Consider the following 25,236-nt stretch of genomic DNA (forward strand, 5'->3'; position numbering starts at 1 on the left):
AACACTCTATGGCATGCAAATCAAAACAGAAAAAAGAATAAATTAATTCCAAAACAGATTTCTGGATACATTTGTGCATTCAATCAGATCACATTAATGGGTTTCTAAAAAATGTTAAACAATAAATAAATTGAAACCAATTAAAAATGAAGAGTTAAACAGTAGCTGATAATATAAATTCGAGCATGTACAAAATAGTAACCATTTATATTTTGTTAATTGTTGCATACATTTGTATCCTGAAAATGCAAACCCCACCACCACATACAGCATCTTGTTTTAGGCGTTAAGAACCCACTTCACCATACTAAAAGACCAAGCTCAATTGCATGAAAAAAAGAGAGAAAAAGCTTGGTCATACTACAATTTCCCTGCTGAAATTGAAATTCAGAGTTTCCTCAATGCCCTAAGATTGTATTCATGCTTAATGAGGTCTGCTCTCAGCAGCATTGACCTAACATCCCGATCAAATTCATTGCCAGTCTGTAAAACTCGCTGGAAAGTTGCATTCCTTTGATCTGCATGACGTGCATACAGAATTTTGTTGTGTGAATCAATCCGAGCCTGCAGGGGCATGATATGGTTGATTAGTACAGGATACAATATCTGATGTTTTATAAGGGTTGAATTTGAATAGGTTTCACAGCATCTAGGACCGAATTCTTTTAAATAGTTTGATGCCACTTGGGGAGTTGTAATTTATCTTTATATATATATACTGTACTTATTTCAGCTCAAAAACTGTGAGAACATGTAAGCCAGATCCACCAAGTATATAACTTTTTCAGTTTTCAGACGTTTGTCATTACTTACAGACAGGTTAAGCAAGATAAATCCAAACAAAACCTGTATTTGATTGTCTGTAATCAAAGCTTCAAGTTCTTTCTCTAGCCCTGCAATGCTTGTTTTGAAGGCATTAGCCATCATTCGAAGATCAACAGAGACAAATGGGTGTGTATACTGGATGAGGGCTTTGTTACGGATTTGATCATATAGCGTCTCAACATGGTCATGCAAATGGATGTCAAGCAACAGATTTGCTTTGAGATTTCCCAGGTAATCCAGGCATGAGGCATAATGGCTGCAATAAAAGGGAAATAATTCTGTTAGACGAGGCCCAAAAAACAAGAAACAAAAATAAAAAGAAGAAATGAAGATAGTCCAGGATGAGGTGGGTTGATAATGGATCCTTCAACCATTGCAACTCTAGGAAACGAAAGTTACGTCTAACAAATTTTATTAACAGGCAAAAACCAATCTTCTAAGACTGCAATCTATATATATATATTGTTCATCCTAATCTTTCATACAATCTATCCCATATATAGTATAGTGCCACATGCCCCATGTTCAAACGTATTTTTTTTTTGATAAGTAATAAGTTGGTCTTATTAAAACGTAAGGCGCCCCTCAATACACCGGCAGTATACAAGAGAATGCCCCATGTTCAAACATATCAAGTTACCTTGAGTAGAAATCATTAATAAGCTCCCTTACTTCAGGTACTAACTCTAAAAAATTCCGGAAGTGCACGTTGTCTATAACTTTGTTCTGCCAGATGAAAGCATTTAATCAGAAATAGCTCTTGGGCTTTCATTATGCCAATGGAAAACAATAATAATGGTGAAAAATAAAGAAAAAAGAAGAAACAGAACAGATACCTTCAGTTCTGTCCTGTCAAAACTTGCAAGTGCACAAAGTCCGCCATATGTTGCAACGTCTTGAGGTGCAATGACTTCATTGTAGTGACTTCCCAATTCAGGACCTGTTTCCAAGAACTGCAAACATACAAAAGATAATAAATGCCACATTCAAGATAAAATGAAATATTTTTATGATTTTTTTATAAGAATAAATTACAATGATTAGACGCAAACTCAATATCATTTTGAATACAGATTTTCCAAGTCACACAAAAACGATAGAGAGCAGAAAGGGACGGACCATTTCATCAAAATGACTGAGCAAAATTGAGTTCAAGCAAAAGAATGAACAACATTTTTCATTTTTTTTTTCATTTTTTTTGCCCTTTTTTTACCCTATTGGCATGATTAAAACCCAGACCTATAATCCACTTTATTCTTTTTTATCATATGATCCAAAGCAGGGTCATGCATGTAATGAAAGAATGAATATCCTCCAATGAACCATGGCATATCACACCAACTAATTAGGCCAACCAACTCCTCCCAAAGCGACCTTCTAACACTATCAAAATTAGGCCCGTAAAGGAGGTGAAAGGTGGATGCCCTTGCTTTCGACTCTATAGATGCGGAGGCCTCTTGGTTAGCGCATCCATTTGAGGAGAGGGAGGTCTTAGAGGTGGTGAAAGGTATGAACCAAGATAAGGCTCCAGGTCTTTATGGTTTTTCTACGGCTTTCTTCCAAGCTTGCTGAGATGTGATTAAGATAGACATCATGGGGTTGTTCCATGACTTTCATGCTTGTACTAAGTTTGAAAAAAGCCTTAATGCCACATTCATTGCTCTCATTCCAAAGAAACCCAAGGCTATTAATCTTAAGGATCATTGCCAAAGTCCTTTTCAATAGGTTGAGAAGGATCGTGGAGAAGATTATTTCAAAGCCCCAGAATGCCTTGTATGAGGTAGGCAAATCCTTAATTAAGTGCTTATAGCAAATGAATGTATGGATAGTTGGTTCAGATCTAGTGAACCAAGAGTGCTTTGCAAGCTGGATATTGGAAAGGCCTATGATCATGTCAACTGGGAGTTCTTACTATATTTGTTGAGAAGGTGCGGATTTGGGGAGAAATTGTGCTCGTGGATAGCGCATTGTATCTCTTTGGTGTGCTCCATTTTGGTGAATGCAATCCATCCAGCTTCTTCGGTAGCTCCTGTGGGTTGAGACAAGCCTCTTCTGTTCGTTGTTGTCATTGAGGCTTTAAGTAAAATGCTTATTTCAACAGTTGATGGGGGTCTTTTCTCAGGCTTCTCTATGGGCGCTAGGCACTTTGGTGTGGTAAATATATCACACATGTTCTTCGCAGACAATACTTTGGTTTTTTGTGGGGCTAATCCGGATCACCTTTGCATCTGTGTGCTTTATTCTTATGTTTTGAAGTTGTCTCCAATTTGAAGGTTAAACTGGCCAAGTCAAAATTGGATCTTGTGGATAGTGTAGATGGGTTGGCTGGCATTTTGGGTAGTGGGGTTTCCTCTTTACCATTGAAGTATCTTGGTCTTTCGTAAGGGGCCTCTTACAAGGCCAAGCCTATTTGAAATGGTATAGTTAAAAAGATTGAGCGTCGATTGGCGAGTTAGAAAATGATGTGTCTGTCTAAGGGTGGAATGGTTACCCTTATAAAGAGCACTATTTCCAACTTACCTACGTACTTCTTATCTCTTTTCCCCCTTCCTGCTGGTGTGGCAAATCGCATAGAGAAGCTCCTTCGAGATTTCTTATGGGGTGGGATAGGTGAAGAGTTCAAATAGTACCCGGTTAGTTGGTCTAAGGTTTGATCTTGAATTTCTAAGGGAGGTTTGGGGATTCAGAACTTGAGGATGTTCAAATCATGCTCTTTTAGGGAAATGGTTGTGGCACTACATGCATGAGCAAAAGGCATGGTGGAGAGTTGTTGTGGATTCAAAATTTGGCAAGGCTTGGGGTGGGTGGTGTTCTATTGATCCTCCTGGACCGTATGGGGTGGGACTATGGAAGAATATTTTTTTTGATAAGTAAGAAAATTTCTTTAAAAAAACGTAAGGCGTCCCTAAGTACACAGGAAGTATACACAGTGACAACTTAGCTAGCCCACATAAAAAAACCAAGAAAACCCACAGGAACTACAAACCCACAACTCCCAAAACCCACAAGAGACCCAAAATACAAAAGAAGCCCCCAACAAACACCATCAAACACCCAAAATACAATAGAAATCCCCCAACAAACACCCAAGATACAATAGAACCCCCAAAATACAATAAAACCCAAGACCCCCCCTAATACAAGAAAACCCCCAAGATACAATAGAACCCTCATAATACAATAAAACCCAAGACCCCCCCCCCCCCCCCCCCCCCCCCAAATACAATAAAACCCCCAAACAAGAAAACCCCCTAATCCCAAGAAAACCCCCAAAACCCACACAACAACCCGAACAAAGAAAAACCCGAAACCCAGAAGAAACACCCAAAATCCAAATTATAAAGAAAAAACCCGAGGAAAAAAAAAACTATGGAAGAATATTAGGAAGAGTTGAAGGATGTTTTCTAGCCATACCAGATTTGAGCTGAAAGATGGTTCCAAGATCATACTATGTGATGATGTGTGGTGTGGAGAGATAGCCCTTAACGAAGCTTTCTCGAATTTATATAGCATTGCTTGCGTGAAGGATGCTTCTGTTGCAATTCATTTAAATCTTTCTAGTGGTTCCCTTCAGTGGCATGTAAGCTTTATTAGAGCGGCCCACGATTGGAAAGTGGATGTCTTGGCTTCATTCTTCACTTTATTGTATTCCTATAGAGTGAGACGAGAAGCGGAAGACAGGCTTTCGTAGACCCTTCACACAAAGGGGTGTTCGATGTTACCTCTTTTCACAGGATCCTTGCACGTAAGATGGCATTATTTTTCCTTGGAAGTTCCTTTTGAGAGTGACTTTTTTCGCTTGGTCGGCAGTCCTAAGAAAGATCCTTACCATAGACAATCTTAGAAAGCGGCATATCATTGTGATTGATAGGTGTTGTATGTGCAAGAGGAATTGAAAGTCTAGACCATCTTCTTCTCCATTATGAGGTTGTCTGCGCCTTATTCAATCGCTTTGGGTTATAGTGGGTTATGCCTAGTCGGGTGGTTGATTTGTTTGCTTGCTAGTGGACAGGTGATCACTCTCAGATAACTATCGTGTGGAAAATGAAGCCCTCTTCAATTTTGTGGTGCCTTTTAAGGGAAAGAAACGATCAAAATTTCAACTAAGAGAGGACGTTGAAGGAGCTCAAGTCCTTTTTTTATTCTCTTTATACTTGGACAACTTCGTATTTAGCACTTTCGATGGTTAGTTTTAATGATTTTCTTGTTCTTTTTTATCTTTCTAAATAGGCGTTTCTCTTTGTTTACTTCATGTGTACCTGAATAGCGCTTTGCGCTTTTAATAACATTTCGATTACTTGAAGAAAAAAAAAAAACACAAATTTCCAAGGCAAGGGAATGTGGATTCCCACCTCTGTAGAAGGGAATCCACATTCCTAACAAAAGTGGGTTGGGAGGTAATCTACATTCCCAAGGGAATGTGGATTCCCTCCACTTAAGTACAACCGGTGAAGGTAATCTTTTAGGATTACCAGGAATCCTAAAATATTACCCCCATCCAAATGGCCCGTAAGTCCAAAGTTCAGTTCACTTTATACTTTGGAAACCCAAAATCCATGAGAAAATAAGGCCAAGTTTGGTAAAAAAATTTGTTTCTCTTTTCTCTTTTCAATCCCTGAAAAACAATTTTTGGAATAGTTACAAGATGATTTTCTATGAGATGTGTCCCCCACCAAACAATTTTCTAAACAAACCACAGGTCCACAACACTTAAATAAAAAATAAAATAATTTTTTTTTAGAAAACTTCATATAAGAATATTTTGGAAAGACATGCTTATTTTTTTAGGCGTGGAGGCTAACTTGTTACTTATTACCAAAAAAAATAAAAAGATTTTATGCTTAACAAAAAAAAAAAGCCGCCCCAGCAAAGGAGAGGGGGTGGCCACACGACTACCGCTGATTTTTTGGCTTTGTTTCTTTTAATTTTTTGAAGACAATTATCAGGTTTTTGCTTTTTAAAAACTATAACAAACGAATTTTCTTCTGTGGATCCCACAGACAACACTTTTCAAATGTTGCCCCTACCGAAAACACTTCTCAATTTTCATATTTTCAAAACACAAAACCCAAAACACTTTTCAAAAACTTTACCAAACAAACACTAAGTTGTGCAGATTTTCAGGAAGTCGCTTTGGTTATTTTCCTCTTTCCTTCTTTAACGGAGTTTTTCAAGAAATCAAGTAATGCATGATATTCTATAATAGTAGACGCTGTCAACATTACCTAAAACAACTACAGCACGCCTACTTACTAAAAACATACAGCACAGTTTTCAAAATCAGCAAGATCTTTATTAAAGCACAAAGCTACAAGTCAAAACACGCACCATTTAAATTTAATAGCAAAAGAAAATGAGCCAACAAACCTTACGGGCAGCGAGCTTGTATTTCTTAGCCTCCAAGTGAGCCAATCCTGCAGCACAACGTAGTCTTGCAGCTGTAATTGGGTCAAGGGCTTCCGGTGACTGTTCTGCTTTACTGACATAGCTTGTCACATGAGTGAATTGACCCATCTCAATGCTGACCAGAATTGCGCTCATACACATATGGATGATATGTTTCGATGTAGTGCAATAATCACGGGTGCGGACATAATTTTTAAAAGCATCCCCAAGTGCACCGTGAGCATAATAAAAATCTCCAAAATCATTGTATCCCATTCTTATGCTTTCTTTGATCAAATTTGTCTGCCAATAAAGTAAATGGAGGAATGAGAGATCAGGGAAAGGGATACTTTGGAACAACAGAAAAAATGAGTAGCAAATTGATCTTACATTATGATGTTTGAACAAAACAGAAAGACTAGCCCATGGGTAAGAGCATTCACATCCGCCTATGCATCCTTGCATTCTATCTAAAATTTAGATAGTACCCCCCAAAACTACCCCACGCCTCATTATGCATCCTTAAGCTAAAATAAAAACGAGCTACAGTACCAACCTTCTCCAAACATTTTTTTTATTCACATGCTGCCTCTCTCTCTCTCTCTCGGAAAGCTTGGTGGCCACGAGCGGCAAGCACAAAGGCATTGGGACGGCGGCAAGCTTCAAAGAAGCCATCTTCTGAGAGAGAGAGAGAGAGAGAGAGAGAGAGAGAGAGAGAGAGAGAGAGAGAGAGAGAATAAGAGAGAGCAAAGCTGATCATGAGAGAGAACGAAAGATTTGTTATAATAAAAAAATGAAAATAAAATTATTAAAAATATTATTTTAATAGAATAGATAAAGATTTAGAGAGTGAGATGTATGGTGTTTTTGAAAATTGGGTAGCTAAAATATAAAAAGTGGGTCTTCTAGCTAAAATATAAAATGCGCGTCTTTTAGCTAAAATTTAAAAAGCGCATCTTTTAGCTAAAATTTAAATGGAACTTTAGATAAGTGAATGTGAATTAGGGGTGTGCAGATCCACCGTGTACCGCCCACTGGCTATCACCGCACCGGCACCGAGCTGCCACCAACAACCGGCGGCCGGTACAGTATTTCCCTACCGACGTTAGTAGGCGAAACAAAAAACTTGAAGTCAGTTTTCGAACTGATAAGAGTTTCATTTCTATCTTAAAATAAAATAAAATAAAGAGTTAACGAAAATGACATCGTTTTGAACCTAATATATATTCATCGCATACCCCTCCCTCCCTCCCCCCCTTGCCCCACCCCCCCCCCCCCCTAAGTCTCTTGATCTCCTCGTTTGTCGTTGCTACCGGTGGTGTTAAGAGAGAAAACATGGGTTCCCAGAGACAGACAAAAGTAAAGAGAAGAAAAAGTCCTTGAAGCGGCAAGCGCAACATGTGGATACGAAAACCATCCTCAAGGGATCATGATTTATCTCAACGATTATATAGTTTTCAATCTGAATTGCTATAATAGTTGATGCTTGTACTTTCTTCTCTCTCTCTCTCTCTCTTGCTAGAACTCTACAACTCACTGTCTCTTGCATAAACGGCACCCTCGGACCTTGTGATGATGCTCTCGCAGCTCTGAAGGTTCAATATCTCTCCCATTTGGACCCTTCGATTTTTTCGCTAATTGTTTGAATTATGAATCTGGATTTTTCGTGATTTGATTTGTATTCAAAGATTTTTCAATGTTGATTCTCCTTTTTTACATTGATTCTAAATTTGTTTTAACAATTTCTCGTGGCTTCGGTGGAGTACTTTCAATCTTTGATTTGATTTTCCGGTGGTTTTATCCCAAAAAAAAACAAAAAAAGACCCACTTCCACCGCCTACCGACTTGGCGGTGACGGTGGCAAGGCAAGATAGCCCTTGTCAGGATGAAGTCAGTGAAATTACCAACTTCAACAGGGCAATAGGCGAAATACTCCCTACTACCACCAATTCCACCGATACCCACCCCTAATGTGAATGCTCTAACAACCTCTCAGGTAGAGAGAGCATGTAATTTTAGCTTTCTTAACAACTGAGGGTTAACAAAAACTACAATGAGATCACATGCTAATATCCAAAGAATTGCTTAAAGGAAAAGCTCCTTCTGGACACCACCGTGTAATCGGCAACTAACAAGATTTACTTATGGTTGGTTTGGATACAGAGAAGAAAATTTATTCTTCTCTGAATCCAATTCTACCTTCAATGATGACTGGGACCCACGTACAGTGCGTGGGTCCCGCATTTACTTAATAAAATAATAATAATTTTTTTAAAAAAATAATAATAATAATTTTTTAAAATTTTTTTAAAAAAAATAATAACTTTTTTTTTAAAAAAAAAAAAAAGGCAGGGTGGCGCACTGCCACCCCCGACACTTGGGGAAGGCCGCGCGGCCACCTTTAAATCTAGGGGTTGGCCTCGCGCCACCCCCTGAGGTTGCCGGGGGTGGCAGCGCGCCACCCCCAACCACTTGGGGAAGGCCGCGCGGCCTCCCCCGACAACTGGGGGTGGCCGCGCGGCCACCTTTAAATCTAGGGGTTGGCCTCGCGCCACCCCCTGAGGTTGCCGGGGGTGGCAGCGCGCCACCCCCAACCACTTGGGGAAGGCCGCGCGGCCTCCCCCGACCACTGGGGGTGGCCGCGCGGCCATCCCCGACCACTGGGGGTGGCCGCGCGCCTTCCCCAACCACTTGGGGAAGGCCGCGCGGCCTCCCCGACCACTGGGGGTGGCCGCGCGGCCACCCCTTGCTTCTATTTTTTATTTTTTTTTTAATTTTGTTTTTTCTTTTAAAAAGAAAAATTATTTATTTTTTAATTAAATCATTATTATTTAAATCATTATTTCACATAACTTTTCACAATACCAATCATTATACACAACTTTTCAAACTTCCAATCATTTCTTACCATTAAAAATAATATTTTCTAATCTAAAAATTCAACACCTAAACACAACTTTTTGCCTCGAAATTCGCAATTAGAATAAGAATTCAATTCTAATTCTAAAAATTCAATACCCAAACGAACCATTAATATTTGATATGCACAAGTGATTGATAAGTCAGGTGATCACACATCCATTTTGGTCTGAAGATGAAAAGTGAGCAGACTGTCAGCCTCTTGTAATAAATACGGTGGTTAGTGAGTTTTTTATGCTAGTAACATAAAACAAAACCTCAAAGACAACATCCTGATACTAGATCTTATACTCCTCTATTACCCTGATATTTGTATTAGTTCACAAAAGTGCTACCTCTCTTTTCTTATATAATCTTGGCACTCCTCAATATCAACATCCAAAATCAAGCTAAGCTGAATTAGTGAACATGTTTCTTTAATGCAAACATTTTCTATCCTGAGCACGGCTGGACTTAAAGCTTAAAATGAGCCCCCAGAGACATATCATTAGGCAAACCAGGATTGATATAACACTATTATGCAGAAACACAAGCTAAACTTATTTAAATAACTCGGTTCAACTAATCCGGCATCTCAAATGAAGGAAAGCCACAACAAGGTTCTTAATACGCTTAATTCAACTGAGCCAAACATTTGTATAACCAGAGCTTATTGGGTGCTTATGCTTTCACTTTCTCAAGTTTGAAAAGATGAAAAATCTAAGGTTCAGATAAAATCATCTCACATTATTTTAACTTATTGGCAGCAAGTAAAGCATAAAGTAAGAACAGACCCCTATGAAATGCATACCATAAAGATTACTAGACAAACCCTGTTTAAATTTTGAGACTGTTCCAAATATATGTGTGTATATATAAAGGAAAAGACCATGCTCATGGGCATTGAAGTTGCAGCTTTTAAAAATTACCTTATTCTGAACTAAAGGCACTTCCACTAAGAAATTAATAAGAACTTTACAAAAATTAGTAACCACATATACATTACGAAAAAAAAACATCAAGACTACATGTTTCCATACAACCGCACTTCAACTATACCATAAAATGCTTTACAACGACAACACATCCTTCACCAATATAAGATGAGAACCTCATATCACTTCATTTTCTTTTTTTTTTATAAGTAAATATCACTTCATTTTCTATACACCTATCACCAAGAAACATGCAGGGAAAAAACGGTAGAACATGAAATCAAATACACCACAAGCTAAATTGTGATAACAAGCAAAATTAAAACCCATTCAAATGTCAATCCTATTAAAACCCTGTACATAAAAGTTTTCACTCTTGAGCTTTATCTAAACCCCAATAAAAATTCCCTGTTTACACATACACATAGAGAACAATATCTACACTTATAGCACATCCATTCACACACAAATTCGTATTCAAACAATTCAATATGAGGAATAATACATGAAAGAATGGAATTATATACCCTATAGGCATTGAGCTCGTTCTCAAGCTTCTCCTTCTTCAGCTCGGCCCTGTGGTCGACAATATCGCACCAGCCGGAGTCCATCCCGTAGTCGGGCCCGAGCTTCCCGTCGATCTTCTGGACGATCTCGCGGAAGAGCTGGGTGTTCTCGCCCTTCTTGATCTCGTCGTAGGCCATGCGCAGAGCCTCCACGCGCATCGCCGGGTGGCCCTCGCAGTGGTCCGCGATGAAAAGGAGCCGCATGATCTTCGTGCGACCCTGGTAGAGGCTCGCATAGGCCTCCACGTCCAGCTGCTCGCCGCTGCTTATGATCGGCCTGCTGCTCCGGATCAGGCTCCCCTCCTCGTCTCCCACGCCGCCGTTCGCGTGGATCTCGTCCTCAGGTTCCATGCCGAGCGTGATTGCTGGGCTTGGGAATTAGGGTTAGGGTTAGGGTTTGCTCTGGAAATGGTTGAGAGTATAAGTGCTCTCTCTCTCTCTCTCTCTCTCTCTCTCTCTGTGTCAGACGCCCGCCGTCTTTGTTCTTTTGCTCTCTGTGTCCAGCGGGGGCGGAAGGAGACGAATTTGGCACGTGCGGGATTTTATACGAGTTATTTAAAGTTGTCGTTTCATTGTCCCGTCCGTTTTATTTTAGATAAATGGAGAATTGTATCATTGATCCTACAGTCGGTCATAATTATTTTTTACTTATTGTGGTTTAAAAAGTTTGTAGGAGGTCCTTGTGATAAACAATAATTATAAATCAGCCCTTGAACACATTTTTCATCCAAAAATTAACAAACTTTGTTAGTCAGCCACGCCGCACCTAATAGGAAGCCGACACATCCCACCCCCTGCCACCTTTCGAGGTGGCCTTCATACCACTCCTAAAATTGTTTGCCACCCCCATTGGCTGAGGGTGGCCTAGCCTCCCCCAAACCTACTTGTAGCCACCTATTTGTTTTATTTATTTATTTTTATAAAAAAAAAAAAAAATATATATATATATATATATATTATTTTTTTTATTGTAATGAACACGTGTCAGCTACTTATTAGGTGTGACGTGGCTGACTAACGGAATCTGTTAACCTAATAGATGAAAAATTAGCCCAGATAGTGATTCATAATTATTGTTTATCACGATAACCTCCTATTAACTTTTATATGGAGTAAAAAATAATTATAGCCAACTCCAGGGGCCAGCAATACAATTATCCCTTAAATCAATACTACTCCTACTCTCACAGTCTCATTTACTTTCAAGTGATCATTCTTTAACCTGCCAATAAAAATTATCATTTGATGTAACATATATTTCATTTTTTATTTCATCTAATGATAATTTTTACTGCCACGTCCATAGCAAGCATTTAATGTGATAAGTGCTGGTCGGTTGTTAGGTTCTCTATCACGATCCCGGGGACGTTCCATCCTTTCCATGGGCTCTTCCCGATATCTCTGCGGCTGGTTCCTCCATTCCTCGGGCTGGGGGTTCCGATCAAACCCAGGCGGACCTCGTTGACCTGCCAGGAAACGGACTAGCTTCCCGTTCCGAATAAACTTCTCGATTAAGGCCTGCAAGGACATGCAATTCTCTATGCTATGCCCGTTTGACTCATGGAAAGCGCAATAGTGGTCAGCGGTCCTCGGGTGGGGAGTTCCCACTATTTCCGCAGGTTTCTCGTACATGGGATCCACTTTAATCGCCGCCAGGACCTCTTCGATGGGCGCGTTGAGGGGGGTCCAGTTGTAATCCTGGAATTTCTTCTTCATCCCGGGCTCCGCTGCATCCTGCTTCTTGTGGAATTCCTTCTTTTTCTTCGGCTTGTCCCCCTGATTAGAGGTTTGGCCGATTCCTTTCCCGAGTAACGCTCGAAGAGTCTCTTCTTGGTTGATAAACTCGTTTGCCCTCTCCATGAACTCATGCAGATAACGAGTCGGCTTCCGGGCGAGGTCAGCCATCAGCGGCGCATCTTTCCTAATCCCCTGATAAAGTGCCGAATGCACGAACTCTTCGGTGGGGCTCTCAGTGGTGAGCCTTGCTTGGTTGAAGCACTGGAGGAACTCCTTATGGGACTCATCTCGCCCTTGTTGTATCAACATCAAAGTGCATGCCGGCTTCTTTCTTATAACTCCCGCCATGAATTGAGTTACGAACATTTTTCCGAATTCGTCAAAGTTTTGTATAGACTTCGGGGGAAGTCTTCTATACCAATCTCTGGCATTTCCCGACAAGGTCAGTGGGAAGGCGCGGCACGCCACCTCATCAGGGGTCCCCTGCAATTCGAGGTGAGCGCGGTAGTTGTCCAAGTGCTCAACCGGGTCCTCCTGCCCGGTATAGGTCTGGATATCGGGGACTTTGAACTTCTCGGGGAGGAGGAACGAGGCCACCCGGTCAGCAAATGGGGAAGCCGACTTCTGGAGCAGATCTCCGGCTCTAGACGTGCTCTCGTTATGCTGGTGCTGTGCCGCTTCCGTCAGCAGGTCACACCTCTGCTCCAGCTTCTCAATAATCTCCTTGAGCTTTTTGTCCATCCTTTTCGACGTCCTGTTCTTCCGGGGTCTTTGATCCACGGCATTTTGATTCTTCTTTCTTTCTCTCCGTCCTCCTCGACTGCTCGGTTGCATTTCTTCGTCCTGCTCTTCTCCCCCGACAGGTTGCGGGGTTGCCGAGTTCGAATCTTCCACATGGTGCCGCTGCAGTTCGGCATTCTTTTTTTCCAACTCATACATCTCCTTTTCCATATGAGCTATTCTCTCATTAAGGATTTCCAGTGTGGGAGACGGTCTTGAGGAAGACTCTCCTCCCTAGGGGCGCTCTTTTATGCGATCCCCCAACGGGCCCCTCACCGCTTCCGACCTCGTAGTCACCATACCGGATGCACAGGTAAGCTTCGCAAGAGCCACGAGCGTTCCCACAGACGGCGCCAAACTGTTGATGCTAATTCCGGTCGGTGACGCAGGAGCTGCCGCAGGTGGACTCGACCGACTGACCTGCAAAGACAAAGGACGCACAATGGGTTTCCCCAGCGGTCCTCCTCCGACGCCCAAATTAGATGAAGTATATTTTGAGTGAGAGGGAGAGAGAGTGAGAGGGAGAGTTAAGAACTTGTATCCAAAAACCCAAAAAAACTCAATACCTGGATTTTTTTATTTATAGGCAGCTGCCCTCAAGGTTAGGTAGAAATATCCCGGTTTTTAGGGAACAATGACTCCCTGTGTGTGAGCAGGTCCTAAGTACACTCTTGACAGCGATGGGCATGTGGGCTCTTTAATGACGAAGCATGAGACTCCAGGAAATCCCAGATCTTCGGAGATTTAGCCACCTAATCGCTCTCCTTTATCAGTATCGTCATTATTACCACTTGTCGGTTAACGGAGCACCCGACACCTCCTGCTCAGACTGCACCGCTCGGGGCCTCACCATCCCAGAAAGGAGGCCTTATCGGTAGCGATGTATCCGACATCCCCCGCTCGGTCATAACCCTCCCCTCTCGGGAAGGTTATTTTATCAACAATATTCAAGAATGTTTTCTAGTTTTCAAACGATTTGCCAACAAAAACTATTTTATAGTTATTCATTGAAAAAAAAAAAAAAACACTGTTTTATAGTTTTTTGAAAATATTTTTGTTATCGAAAAGAGTTCGAAATGAAACATATTTCTTCAAATGCGGATAAAGTACTCTCCTATTCCTTAAAAAAAAGAAAAGTACCGTCCTATTTAATTCACATCTGTACAAGATGTACTCACTAAAGTAACTCATTGCTGTAATTTTAAAGTTGTAGGTACCTTTATTGAAATTCTGGTAAAACATAGGGGTCAAACATGCCTTTTGGGACATTACTCTCCCCGTATAAATTATAGAAATAATTGTACCATTGGTTCTTAGAGTTGTCATAAATTACAAATCACTCATTGTGGTACAAAAAGTTCATGGAGGGTCCTTGTGGTAAACTATAATTACGAATCACTTCCTGAACCCGTTTTTGTCCACCAAGTTAATAGATTTCGTTAGTTTGCTAAGTCATACTCAGTAAGAAATTGACACGTGTCAATTACAATAAAAAATATAAATAAATAAAACTTAAATTTTTTTTTTTAAAAATAATAGAAAATTGCAAAAAGGTGGTTGCCGGGAGTGGCTTAACCACGTCTGGGGGGTGACGCACGACCTCCCCTAGGCCTGGGGTGGTCACGTGTTGGTTTCCTATTAGGTATGACATAACAAACTAACAGAATTTATTAATTTGGTAGATGAAAAACAGGATCAGGAAGTGATTTGTAATTATAGTTTACTATAGGGGCCCTCAATAAATTTTTTGTACTATAAAAAATGATTTGTAATTTAGGCCAACTTAATGGACTAATGATATAATTATCGCTAAATTATAATCCTAAAAAGAGCGCCGCGTAGTCATGGACTCATTGCTGTAATGCACTCTCTGGTGAGAAAATCGAACAAAAAGAAAAAGTAAAAGCGCGCAATCCCGTTGTGCTTCCCTTAATTACGTATAAATACCATTGTATACCTTTTAAGTCCCAGAGAATACTCACTCACTCTCACTCACTCACTCTCTCTCTTTCTTTCTCTGTTCATTTTTTTTTTTTTTTTCTTACAATTGACGGCAATGGCGAGGCCATCACAGGCTACGATCGACTCGTTCATGGCCATCACCGGCGCGTCCGAGTCCCTTGCGCTTCGGAAACTGGAGGTGCGCTTCTCTGATCTACCATTTTTCGTCCTTATCCATCACGTTATCCACTAATATTATCTATTTCATTTTCGAGATCATGTACGAAATGCTGCTATGATTATTTGTTATAATCTCTTTTCAAGATTAGAAGCACTGTATCACTTGCTTACGGATTTATCTAGTACTTGATTTTTTAAAAAGTTTCTAATTATTAGTCTTTTATTCGTAAAGAATGTGATCCGTCGCGCAGTAAAAATTTGTAAATTCATCAAGATTAGTGACTCTGTCATCTGTAAGTATATGTGTGTGTGTATGCATCTATAGGAAGCGGTTGGATTTCATTATAAGTCAATTATCTTGTTTTCGGAGTGGTGCTGTCGAAGAAAATGGAACAATCGCCGCTAGTGATGGTACACAAGCAGTTTAATTATGGACTTAATGGCAGAATGTGTTGCAGTCAATTGGACGTAATGTTGCTTGTGAATCCTTTATTTGTGGTGGTGTTGTAATTTCGGTTGGTATGATAAAGAAATGATTAGTTCGGGTTGCGAGGCATTTTTTTTTTGGATGAATGAAATCTTTATAAACCAAACACAACCAGCACTTACACTCCAGTCAAAACTGGACCAACCTCCACCCAACTTAACAGGTAGAAAAAATTGCTAGTGATGTTTGTATGTGACATTTGCACCAATTTAGAATATTAATTAAATAATTAAATTAACCATTTTCTATCCACTTAAGTTTGTGGGATAAGTAATGATTTAACATGGTATTGAAGGAAAAGGAGGTCCTGAGTTCGTATATTTTTTTTAATTTTTTTTATTTTTCGAGTTATTTGATATATTTTGATTGGTAAACAGGAACATGGAGGAAATCTCGATGAAGCTGTTGATGCACATTTTGGTGCAGTTGATAGACACACGTATGGCATGTCACTTCATTTCACTTGTTTTGAATTTCTTTTAGTTCTCTATTATTATTAGTATTAGATTACCAGTATGTCTTAACTCAAATTCTGCAATATTTTGTCCTTTCTCGTCCAGTACAAACCCAACACCTGCCGCTGCCCAGCAATATGGTTCCATGGGTATGAATGATCAGAATCAGGCTGGATCACGTGGACTTGTACCATTTCTTTCTGCTGCTAGAAGTTTCAAGCCTTCTTTACTGCTTGACCCTAATTACAGGAGACATCTCTATAACCGGATTGGTGCTTCTGCATTTGGTAGCCGTGGGCCATTTACTTCACAATCGGGAGAGGCAGGGGAGCTTCCTCAGCGCTTCAACCCTGTGAATGAGCAGCCTCATCATTCAGGATTAAGGCAGACCGAGGATCTGAGTGGATTATCTCATGGCCAGGGAACTTATGGAAATCATACTGAGGAAGAAATGATTCAAGCTGCTATTGAGGCTTCAAAGAAGGAGGTTGAAAGGGGTTATCTAAATCAGCAACACAGTTCTCCCAACGTATGTTATGGCTAATTTTACTGACTTGGCCAGTATTTTTGTTTAATGTTTTCTTGAAGTTCTTTTTATCCACATTTTGATGCAGGAGTCTTCTGGTAGTGGGCTTCTGCAAAGGAAAATGTACCTAGAAGATGATGATTTTTCTCGTGCAATTTCATTGTCTTTGAAGGTATTTCAGATCTTGTCTTTGTGTTTGTTATTTGTGCTTTCCCTATATCTGTGGTCCTTGGTTTCTAAGATGAATTGAGTTCAGACAGCGGAGCAAGAGAAAGCAATGCGTGAGCAGCAAGTGAAAACTGAAGATCAAGAAGTCGGATATTATGATTTAACTGGTAGAAGTGAGAAAGCTAAGGTTAATGGATGGAAGGTATGTACTTCCTATGGCGTGTTCTGTTTGTCAGTCATGCATGCTGTCACACATAAAATACTTGCACATACATGGTGTTCATCTAAATGCATTATAATGTTTCTGCTAATCGATGCCATCTGAGTTGATAAGCATCGTTTAATGGGAAGTGCAAGAATAATTTCAGGCATCATTTTGTATGTGTAAGAAACTAATCTTCTGATATTGTGGCAGAAAACTAAAGGTTTTAAAATTTTAAGTTAAACCCTATCTCTGCTGGGTCTGGCTCCTCTTAGACTCTACTGATCAAGCTTATATTCGGCATATTACAACTCTACAGAGAAACAAGAAATCAAGGAAATAAATAAAAGCTCGCTGAATTGCAGAATAAAATTTTATGTGCTTCTTATTTTTCCCTTGTGAAGGTGTGGATGTAGTTTCTAACAAAGAGGCATTTTGTTTAGTTAAAGCCTGGAAGCTCATCATGCCAGGAAGGAGCTGGAAATGTGAAAGAACAACCACTGGTGAGTCGGGGGTCCAACTCGGATACTGGTAATATTGGTAATTGTCCTCCACACAGCAAAGATGCCATTCGCTCTGAAGAGGTATGACGTATTTGTTGAGAGCAATATAAATCAACTGTTTGAATAAGAAAAATAAAACTGTAATAGTTTGGCTCGTATACTAATCCACCTGTTTGCATCTTTTTGCAATGAAGTGGGGTGAAATTTCTTCGGAAGAGCTTGATGAAGCATTCATGCTTGAAAATGCACTTTTTGGTGAAGGCAGTACAAATCGTTTTCATTATTCACCTCATCAGCAAATTAATCAAGATAAGAGTTCCACTCCTCATTCTGTACCCAATCTACCATCACCCTCTGTAACAGCTCAGCGATTGCTAAGAGAACAACAGGTTCTAACTTGCTTTTTGCAATCACTGTTTGATGGAAGTATCATGTATGGCTTGATTGGTCAGATTTTGTGTGCAGGATGATGAATATCTTGCTTCCCTCTTAGCTGACAAGGAAAAGGAAATAAAGGCTCTCAAGGAAGCTGAAAGTCATTACTTAAAGGAAGACAAAGCTTGCAACAAATTACTTGAGGAAGAGGTAGTGTATCTGTTGATTTTGGCGCAGTGTTTGCAAAGCTATAATTATGGTCACTGTATGCCAGGTTCCAGGTTTCACTTTTTTCGCATGACACTATACTTAAGGGTTTTGTCCAAAATTGAGGTCAATTCTCTTGTATTTAGATTTGCTTGAGATACAGTCTCAGAGTATTAATTCGTAACTCCCTCATTTGTTCTCAATGTTCATAGGTGCTTAACAAAATTCTTTTCTTTGTTTTACAATGATAGTTCTATTAGTAGAAGAAGCAAGATGAAAAATGTGAGTTAACGTATACAATTCAAATGTAATGATTTATGAAACACTTTTTCCCAGATATATATTCTTTCTTTCATTCTTTTCTTTTCTGGGGCAGATCATATCTTATATCCTTATCTGCTGCCTGAATTTGAGGTTGAGAAATGTTTCCGTGATGAAAAGAACTTTTACTACCTGTAGATAAACTAATCATAGTGGAACTGTTGATGTGAAAAGTAGGGGTTTTGATTTTGCTAAAAATAATGAAAACTTTTGTCTGGTGAGTTACTGATTGTCGCTAACTCTGAGAATGTAGTAATAAATGTGATTTGTTTTCCTGCATTAAAACATTGAGATGATATCAGCCTTAGATGTATCGCTTAAATCGTAAGTGATAATTGAGTAGTTCTGGATATTTCATTAACAGATAGAGAACTCCCATTATAATTGTGAAGTTATGGCTAGACAGTTTATTTCTCTCTCTCTCTCTCTCTCTCTCATTGATGACAGAAATTGCAGAGAATACTAGCTGCAAAAGAAGCTTCGCTTCCTCAGGAACCAGCAGCAGATGATGAGAATGCAGTAACTCTTCTAATTCGGATGCCAGATGGCAGCCGCCATGGCCATCGCTTTCTCAAGTCTGACAAGCTTCAGGTAAACATGATTGTACATATATAACATATATAAGTTTGTGGCTTTTCTGTCTCAGCCAAAAAAAGAAAATTATGTTGGCTCAACTGACTTTTTTCTTTTTCTTTTTCCTTTTTAGCTTCTCTTTGACTTCATTGATGTTGGTAGATTGGTGAAGTCTGGCACTTACAGAGTGGTAAGTGCTTTCCCGTTTCCTCTGGATTTATGATTACTTTCAGCGAATGGTTAAGTTTCCGATTAGGATGGCATGTATAGCATTAAGAGTTGTTAAATCACCGTTTATTCTAGAAGCTTAAGCTGATAGAAAATAGTAAATTTAATAATTTAATTAATATTCTAACCAGAGTGTTTGGCAAGTATTTTTAAGATGGAAAAGCTTGGAGCAGAGATTGAATGGAATGTGAAAAATGGGTTTCTGACTCTCATTTTGTTTCCATGATGAACAGGTAAGGCCGTACCCCCGGCTTGCTTTCAGCATTGCCGACAGTTCATTGACTTTCCGTGAAATAGGCCTGACCAGCAAACAAGAAGCCTTGTTTCTGGAGTTGATTTAACATCACTGCTCTTTTGTACGGAAAATTAGCCCGGCAAGCTGTACCGTTTAACACACAATATGGCCTGTACTTGTTTGTGGCTCGTAAACCTTGGTAAGAATACTAGAGTCTGAGACGGGTTACCCTATAGAAACTGGTGGCGATCAAGTGGAAACCAAACTAAGGTCTGTTATGATTAATGATGGTGTTCTTTGCATGCCATTTGCAACATCAATGGCATTTAGTATTTGAAATCAATGGCTGATCCTGTTGTGGTTTTCTGTTTTTAGCACAAGTCTTTGGTCAATTATATGAAAACTTGGGTCATCTCCAAACTTATTTCTTGTAAAAGCTCTTGTACAGAGCTAGGTGGCGTGGATTGGACAGACCACAGGATTCTTGAGAGAATTTCACTATTTTTTGCTTGATTCTTTACCCCAAAAAAAAAAGAAAAAGAAAAAAAGAGAAACCCTCTGGTTAATTCTGAACAAGAATTTATAATCCAACTTATCCAAGGTCAATTTTGGTGATAGCGGATGTTCAATAGTATCCAAAGTTTTGGAATATTCTTTTTTGGATATTTTTTAAATAAGGGAAATAAAAGGGGAAACAACGGAGGATTCCTGAGGAAAAATCAAGGCTTTAATTGTTATATAATATACCCCCGTTGCCCAAAAATAAAAAAATAAGTGGGTGTCAAAGAATCAGTTTCTGATCAAGTTATTAACAGAAAAATTTGAAAATGTGACTCAAGAAAGTACTTTTGCTTTATGAAGAAGCACTTTTGCTGCCTCCTTTATTTTGGCCAGGGGCTGGAGCTGTCCAATACTGCTTGGCTGCCAATAAAATCTTCTCTCTCTGATGCGGTCCATTTTCATGGTCTACAATTCTGCTCTCCCATTGCATTCCATCTATGATGCTCTTGATTTTCACCAAGTAGTCTACATCATCCCGGAAAACCACACTGCCTTCCGGCCGCAAAATCCGGTCCATCTCTAAAAGAACATCTTTTATATCACATCTGTAACACAATGCCTTCAATTATTTTTCATGCATTGAGTGGTGCAGTGAAATTGTTGTGAATCTCTATCCGAGACAAATACGATTATAAAGTGAAGATACCTGTCCTTGTAGAGGCTAAAAACTGAATCAGCATGGATAAAGTCATAAGTTCGTGGGTAAGTGGACATGGCCTCGCACCTAAGATGAGACAAGATATTAGCAACAACCTCTGAAACTGCTGAATATAGCGACAAAGTTTCAGTTAAAGATTATGTCAAACATGGAGCAATTTGTTATTATTTCTGAAAAGTAAGTTGTCTTAATTTTGTTTTTCCTAGATTTTCCCTTATCTAAAATTCTAGTTCTCGACGTTATAACAGATGTCAATTTAATATAATCCAATTAAAAAAAAAAAAAAAAAAAAAAAAAAAAAGTTTATCCGCGCGTGGTTGGGTGGTTGTGTAAAATTTGGAGAAAAAAGGTGTACCAATTTTGATAGGTTCCAATCAATCCTCGTTCATAAATGGCTCCGAGGGTGTTGATCTGAGCCTCAACAGGGACAACGTTCATAACCCACACAGGATCATCAACCAATGCAGCTGCAAATCCTCCCAAGAAAGAATTCATATCCAGCAAGTTACGATACCTCCCCTGCTCAGCCAATTGACTATCCAACGACTTGTAGTATGCCACTCTCTTTCTCCATAGCTCCGTATTCTCTCTGAAAATCTCGGCTGTAATTCCCTCCAGAGTTCCTCCACTGATCCTCGGCGGAATTGCAGTCAGTCTCTCTGGCCATTTCGGTAATTCCCCACCTGCCACTTTTTTGATGTCGGATACTTCAGGAAGTGGGGTTAAACAGTTCTCCATTTTAGTGTACCTGCGGAAGAAGCGGATGTTGATGACAAAGTACTCTTAGGAACAGTAAAATGAATAAGAAAAACAAATCTAAATCTCAAGCAACCAAAAGCAGCATGGAGTAAAGGAAAAGGGATAAGAAAAGCTCTTAAAACATCAAAACTTTCAGTGGTTGGATGGATTAATTAATTAAGCATTAATAATCACATCTAATAATTCCCACTGCCTTTACCACTCTTAACGGTTTTGGTATCACTGCTAAAGTGTTCGGTGAGAAGAATTTGCTTTAAGCCTCTAATCAGTTGCTTCGAGCTTCAGCAAAAGCACACGAAAAGTTTTCCTCCAAACTGGGTTGGAAGAACTTTCTCTGTTTCTCGGACCCCATCTATAAAATTATTTCTTGTGTTTTTGAAGACAAAAAAACAGAGGTTGGAAATCAAAAAGTGGCATTACCATGCCTTGTCTGGATCCTCAGCCTGGCACATCTGTGGATACTTGAAAACCTTCCTGTTCATAATGCAGTGGACATGATTAGTTGGTTTCTGCCAAATAGCAAGATCATCCTTCTGTTTCAATTTTTTCCAGCAAAGGCTTCTGGCCACATTTTCAATCATGGTCTGCTCTGTTTTCAGATCTTCGCGTGTTCTGTTCCAGCCTTTCCAGTGTTTCTCCCAGTTTATCGGCGGCCCAGACAGGATCCAATACCCACCAGGACGCAGAACTCGATCAACTTCGATTAAATAATGCCCATCTGCATAATCACAATTATAATTTACAACCCATCAAAGATTAAAAACAAAAAAATATTCAAATGTTTATGAAAGGCTTGGGGATTATAATTACCATGCTGGCCCCAAGGAATGAGGCAGCGTGAGCAGTGAGCCATGTCAAAGGCTCTTGAAGGGTAAGGAAGCCTGATTGAAGCAAGAACTCCAATCAATGCAGGAACTCCTCGCTCAAGAGCAAATTGGACCTGAGCTTCGTGTGTGTCTCTCGGTGCAAATGATACTGCGATAATGTTTCTCGACAGAAGGTAAGCCCCCCAACTAGCCACCTGAATAACAAAAATTGTCATTCTTTCAATTCAATCTATTTTAAATCACCATATTTCTTTATAACAAATGAACTAAAAATCACGAACATATATCAGTTTAACCGGCTGTGTCCGAGGAAGTTGAAATTAGTTGGGAAGTAAGTTGTGAATGAATATGGAGTGGTTACAAGGTGCTGTGATTATGGGAACGTTGGTCTAAGCCCATGTTTTTTTTTTTTTTTTTTTTACGTTCTATTAACATTTAATTAGGGATTTAAAGGGTATTAAATAAAGATAATATGACTACGTGCATTGAATAAACCGCTTTATTTACGAGTTTCTTTGGAACAAGTTGGAGTGAAACAAACGGATGATCGAGCAACGTCTTTCCACAGATTACGGACAAATAAATTAAAAATAAAATACTAAAGAAATTAATAGTCTTTCGTGCATTATACTTTGCTTCAATTTGAAGAATTTAAAATAATTAATAGGAAAAATAAATAAAAAAAAATCTATAAAAATTTCGTCCAACCCAATTGCCGTTTCCATCGTCAAAATCACAAACTCCACAAACCATCTGGTTCAAAAGTCAACCGGGCGGTACCGGTCCACCCACCTAAGATAATCACGAAAGTAATGATGAAATATTATTAACTTGCAGCACTATTCCCACTAATATGGTTATGGATCCCAATAAACCCATATTTAATCCTAATCAACCCCCCAATATATAATATACACACACGTACGTATTCAATGAACCAGCCGGTTCAGAGAGTTAACCGGTCGGCCAGTCATTATATATATAGAATGATCAAATAAGAACTGTACGTACGTACCCCACAACCGGTATCAATGGCGGTCCTCACAGACCCATCCTTGAGATTGATCAACCTGTCAATATCATCAATGTACGCGTCCGCACCATTGGGGAACATGGTCCCGCCGCCGGGGAACTTGAACCGGTCGCGCACGAACCGGACCCAGTTCTGGTTCTTCTTCTCCACCGTCAGCCACTTGTGCGGCACGTTCGCGTACCACACCGAGTCCCTGCTCTCCGGCCAACGGAACGGCACTCTGTAACCGTGCGGCGCGGGGATCCGGCACCGGAGCACCTCGTGTGGCTCCGGGCAGTGCCGCTCTCGGTATATCAGCATGTTGCGGTCGAACTTCAGGGACCTCTGGCCGTCCTCGCACGGCGTGTACTCGGAGAGCTTGGCGTCGCAGGGGGGAATTGGGTCCAGACGCGCCGCCTGGGCAGGTGGGTCTGGGGACTGGTGGTGCGCCGAGAAGTCAAGGCGGACAGTGGTGGTGGTGGTGGTGGTGTGGGGTTGGTCGGAGCATGATACGCCGGAGAAGGTGGAGGATATACTGGCGGTGGTGGTAGAAGAGGAGTGGGTCCAGAGGCCGACGAGGTAGCAGAGCGAGCAGAGGATGGCTAAGAAAGCCCAGTAGTAAAGGTTGGTTCTTTTGGTCTTGAAGGCCAGCAAATAGAACAGTGGGTTTTGGAAAGCCATTGAAGCTGAACCCCAACACAGAGCCAGAGATATATAGAGAAGAGTGTATCTGGGGAAGGGAGGTTGACGAGTGGAGTTATCAAGGTTGTGTGTGTGTGTGGGGAACACGCGCGGACGCGCTTGGGCTCCCGTGAAGGTGAAGTGTTGAAAATTGAAATGAATAGAAGATTAGAAGGATCCCAAAGGAGAGGCGCTTCCACGAGTGTCTTTTTGTCTGAATTAATGCTTACGTGTCTTTTTTCTTTTTCTTTTTTTTAAGGTAAGAATATATAACATGGTTACATGAATGTCTGTGCCTCCTTCCGTTGCGCCCCCACCGTTGGTCCGTTGCTCCTGTCTTTCACGTGTCTTTTTAATAATGATATGTTTTTTAAAATTATTATTAGAATAAAATTTAATAATAATTTTAAAAATTACATTATTTAAAATACAAAAATTTCATAAAAGTAATTTTTAGCCTTATTCATATCGGATGGTCTTCAAATTTGAGATTGTCAAATCCTAACCGTGCTTTGCATCCAACCGATTGAAACACGCCAAACTCGTTTTCCTCTATGTAAGCAGATTTGATCACATACGTTGCCAACTAGACAATAACAACGAAAAACTTCACCTGTTATTTTTCAATTTTCACCCAACATAGACTTCTCCAGATTTCTAACAATTTGTTACCTTGATTACAGTAAGTAAGAGAGAACTTTTATAGGCCTGCATGTTCGAATAGGTAGGCAAATTGTTTAAGGTCTGCTTAGACATGTGAGTTTCATAGATGTGTCGTCATATTTAATACTTAAATTACTAGCAATTATGATAATAAAATTATTAGATCTCTTTCTTCATAGACTCTGTTTGTCCGAATCGAGATTTCCAATGAAACCTACTTACCTGATTTGGTGCTCATATTATCTAAACACCTGTTAAGGCCTCTCATAATTGCCAAAAAATACTTCTTACAATCCAGATAACCTGATTGCAAAAGATCTCAATCAATATCTACTCTCTTTAAGAGGGATTCGAATCCCCGACAATTTACTAACAATTCAGACAAAAAATGTAATAGAGCTCGTATGAAACTCATTTGTCCAAAATCTACTTTAACAAATAAATCTCTTAAAAACTTTCTCATATTTACTACTTAATTCGGACAACAAAATTACTTAACCCCTGAGAGCCCTTTGAAACCCCCTAAGCATTTTCTTGAATTGACATGA

At 39.8% G+C, this 25,236-nt stretch overlaps 3 protein-coding genes across 4 annotated transcripts; 1 reads left to right on the forward strand and 2 right to left on the reverse strand.

Annotated features, from left to right (window-relative positions):
• Window positions 1-147: 147 nt before the first annotated feature.
• LOC133864039 (COP9 signalosome complex subunit 1) lies at window positions 148-11,131 on the reverse strand. Its single transcript, XM_062300232.1, has 6 exons — window positions 10,571-11,131; window positions 6,193-6,513; window positions 1,662-1,778; window positions 1,466-1,551; window positions 847-1,081; window positions 148-564 (listed from the first exon to the last, which is right to left on the reverse strand). Exons 1-6 carry the CDS (start codon window positions 10,958-10,960, stop codon window positions 388-390), a joined length of 1,326 nt encoding a protein of 441 aa, XP_062156216.1. The 5' UTR covers window positions 10,961-11,131; the 3' UTR covers window positions 148-387.
• Window positions 11,132-15,104: 3,973 nt separating this feature from the next.
• LOC133862636 (plant UBX domain-containing protein 8-like) lies at window positions 15,105-19,947 on the forward strand. Of its 2 annotated transcripts, none has more exons than XM_062298486.1 (11): window positions 15,105-15,266; window positions 16,112-16,173; window positions 16,295-16,718; window positions 16,804-16,887; window positions 16,972-17,085; window positions 17,529-17,669; window positions 17,783-17,977; window positions 18,054-18,173; window positions 18,939-19,082; window positions 19,198-19,254; window positions 19,526-19,947. In XM_062298486.1, the coding sequence occupies exons 1-11, from the start codon at window positions 15,183-15,185 to the stop codon at window positions 19,631-19,633; spliced, it is 1,533 nt and encodes a 510-aa protein (XP_062154470.1). In that variant the 5' UTR covers window positions 15,105-15,182; the 3' UTR covers window positions 19,634-19,947. The 2 variants fall into 2 exon arrangements, with proteins under 2 accessions (XP_062154470.1, XP_062154471.1); XM_062298487.1 differs by having other exon boundaries at window positions 18,948-19,082.
• Window positions 19,948-20,084: 137 nt separating this feature from the next.
• Window positions 20,085-24,175, reverse strand: LOC133862635 (probable methyltransferase PMT15). The gene is made up of 6 exons (XM_062298485.1): window positions 23,348-24,175; window positions 22,316-22,526; window positions 21,926-22,223; window positions 21,102-21,494; window positions 20,735-20,812; window positions 20,085-20,633 (listed from the first exon to the last, which is right to left on the reverse strand). Exons 1-6 carry the CDS (start codon window positions 24,023-24,025, stop codon window positions 20,381-20,383), a joined length of 1,911 nt encoding a protein of 636 aa, XP_062154469.1. The 5' UTR covers window positions 24,026-24,175; the 3' UTR covers window positions 20,085-20,380.
• Between the last annotated feature and the right edge of the window lie 1,061 nt (window positions 24,176-25,236).

This window comes from Alnus glutinosa, chromosome 3 (assembly GCF_958979055.1).
Source record: "Alnus glutinosa chromosome 3, dhAlnGlut1.1, whole genome shotgun sequence".
Taxonomy (NCBI): domain Eukaryota; kingdom Viridiplantae; phylum Streptophyta; class Magnoliopsida; order Fagales; family Betulaceae; genus Alnus; species Alnus glutinosa.

Bases quoted from the DNA above. Each gene is read 5' to 3' on its own strand.
- LOC133864039 (XM_062300232.1), bottom strand. From the start codon at position 10,960: ATGGAACCTGAGGACGAGATCCACGCGAACGGCGGCGTGGGAGACGAG. The intron at 6,514-10,570 runs GTATATAATTCC...CTTTATTGGCAG, and splicing joins ACGAGCTCAATGCCTATAGG to ACAAATTTGATCAAAGAAAG. The intron at 1,552-1,661 runs GTATCTGTTCTG...TTCATCTGGCAG, and splicing joins TTGACAGGACAGAACTGAAG to AACAAAGTTATAGACAACGT.
- LOC133862636 (XM_062298486.1), top strand. From the start codon at position 15,183: ATGGCGAGGCCATCACAGGCTACGATCGACTCGTTCATGGCCATCACC. The intron at 17,086-17,528 runs GTATGTACTTCC...CATTTTGTTTAG, and splicing joins CTAAGGTTAATGGATGGAAG to TTAAAGCCTGGAAGCTCATC. The intron at 19,255-19,525 runs GTAAGTGCTTTC...CATGATGAACAG, and splicing joins AGTCTGGCACTTACAGAGTG to GTAAGGCCGTACCCCCGGCT.
- LOC133862635 (XM_062298485.1), bottom strand. From the start codon at position 24,025: ATGGCTTTCCAAAACCCACTGTTCTATTTGCTGGCCTTCAAGACCAAA. The intron at 22,527-23,347 runs GTACGTACGTAC...TTTGTTATTCAG, and splicing joins CCATTGATACCGGTTGTGGG to GTGGCTAGTTGGGGGGCTTA. The intron at 20,634-20,734 runs GTATCTTCACTT...ATTGTGTTACAG, and splicing joins TTTAGCCTCTACAAGGACAG to ATGTGATATAAAAGATGTTC.